This window comes from Austrofundulus limnaeus, unplaced genomic scaffold (genome assembly GCF_001266775.1).
Source record: "Austrofundulus limnaeus strain Quisiro unplaced genomic scaffold, Austrofundulus_limnaeus-1.0 Scaffold43, whole genome shotgun sequence".
Taxonomy (NCBI): Eukaryota; Metazoa; Chordata; class Actinopteri; order Cyprinodontiformes; family Rivulidae; genus Austrofundulus; species Austrofundulus limnaeus.
Genome location: NW_013952445.1, coordinates 1,498,362 through 1,500,449, shown reverse-complemented (window position 1 = coordinate 1,500,449; position 2,088 = coordinate 1,498,362). Strand labels below are relative to the sequence as shown.

Below are 2,088 nucleotides of genomic sequence, written 5' to 3'. Positions count from 1 at the left end.
ACAACAATAATAATAATAATAATAATAATAATAATAATAATAATAAAATGCAACAATAATATTAATACCAGTATTTTTTATAATTTTTCTTGATTAAAAAGCTTGAGCTAATACTTCTGTTTCCAAAAAAGTATTTGTAAACCCTAGAATACTTTTACTTAAGTATGTGAATACTTCTGACACCTCTGCAAATTTTACTCTTCTAACAAACAAAAGACACATAAAAGACAATGAAACATGTGATAAACTCTGTCTTCCTATCACTTGCTGGATTGACAGAATTTTAACTTTTGACAGCAAACTTTTATTTTACAAGCTGAGGTTTATCTTCCTTTAAAACACAATTGTGTGAAAAGATTTTACACAGGTGTACTTTAACAAACAGAACTTTTGGTTCATTGTACACGTGTGATTTATTTTTCATATTTGTACATGTTTAGATATAAGTTCATAATTTTTTGCAGGGTAAATTCTCATCAAGTTCTAACCAAACCTATAACCTCTTTTTTGTTTCATATTCATTTCCGCAGAGTCTCACTTTAAAGATTTAAACTGTATGTTATTATTGATCTATTACAACAAAAATAATAAATGTTATTAATGTTTCAAATATGCTTTGAGATGTGCTGCTGATATTTACATGTATCAAATGACATAATCTATAAAAGTCACAGCATTAAGTTCACCTTTGTGACACTGTGTCAGTCCCACTCATCACCTGTCAGAGTGACTCCACATGACCTTTGAAGGTGTCCTGAAACACGAAGCTCCTGCAGACGGTTTCTGAGAGACTACAATCTGACTTTCTTCGATGTTCCGTCACATTCAGATCAGACATTTTGGGGACTTGTTATAAAGTTGATTCTGTTTCTACTTCTGTCTCTAGTAAACAAGGCTGACGTAAGATGAAATGAAATCTATCAGACCCAGATTCCACTGATAGTCCAATGTAGAAATATTGTTGTTAACAGTTGTGTTATCTGTGTCAGTAATTTGTGTATGTGTGTGTGTGTGTGTGTACCATGTTGCAGCTGCAGCTCTGTAATCCAGGATGATCCAGAACAGACTCACAGCTGTCTCTACTCCTAATCTCACATTCACACACTCAAAAACACGAGTCTCGTTGCGTTTTGGATATGGACGCATTCCAGACAGATAGAACCCACGTGGCAGTTTCTGTCCACATGCTTTCATCAGAATTTGCCCTCATTTGTTATAGGACGCATACAAGAGAATTTAAAGTGCCCGAGACATCACATTTTTGTAATAAATGTGAATACATTTTTTGAAAGATAACACTATATTGCAAAATAAAATAAATAAAAATAAACTTTATTGTTGTGAGATGAACAGTTAAGATATTTGCATGTGACGTAACAGGAAGTGATGTCAAAGGGGATTATCTGCATGTGAACAGAGCAGTGCTTATGGTGGCTGATGACACAGACTGTGGAGAAGAATCAGATGTTTCTTTAGGTTATTTTGGGTCACTATCCAAAAGACATGAAGAAGAGTCCGAGTTCAAATAAGTTTGTTTCAATAAATAAACACCAGGGTTTTCTTTCTTAAAGAGTTCCCCTTTGATGTCACTTCCTGTTTTCCTCTGGCTGAGCCAAGTTTTAAAAGAAACTAAGCCAGTTATGTGACAAAATGGGTAAAATCATGTGTATTATGCCAAGTTTATTAAATAGAAATGTTTTCTTCGACTTTTTGTATTTGAAGGAGATGTATGTCGCAGGCACTTTAAGATGTTTTTAAAAAATGAAACATATTTACCTTTAAGGGACGGTGGCTGGTAAGTTGACATGTGAACCAGTTTGGCTTTTAAAGCTCCATTTTCTCCCAAAACCCACTATGGATATAAAACAAGTGAATCACTGTTAACAGATACACGCCCTTTGTGTTAATGTGACTTTAGTGGAGTAAAATACCCAACAAAAACTGAAGCTTTGCATTACATAATATTAGAAATAAAATTGCCTGAGTTAATTTTGTGAAAAAAAAGATACAAAAAGCAAAAAAGATAAATGAAAATTTTGAAATTGTGCAAGAATTAGGGCAAACAGATGTATACGTACTGTATAAAAC

General features: G+C 33.2%; 1 protein-coding gene across 1 annotated transcript in view; it reads right to left on the bottom strand.

The window, feature by feature from the left end:
• Positions 1–2,088, bottom strand: part of LOC106516991 (protein phosphatase 1 regulatory subunit 1B) — a 19,312-nt gene that overhangs the window by 3,085 nt on the left and 14,139 nt on the right. The window contains exon 3 of the mRNA XM_014007636.1: positions 1,777–1,852. Within this exon, the coding sequence (XP_013863090.1) occupies positions 1,777–1,852 (76 nt within the window). The remainder of the gene's footprint in view (positions 1–1,776; positions 1,853–2,088) is intronic.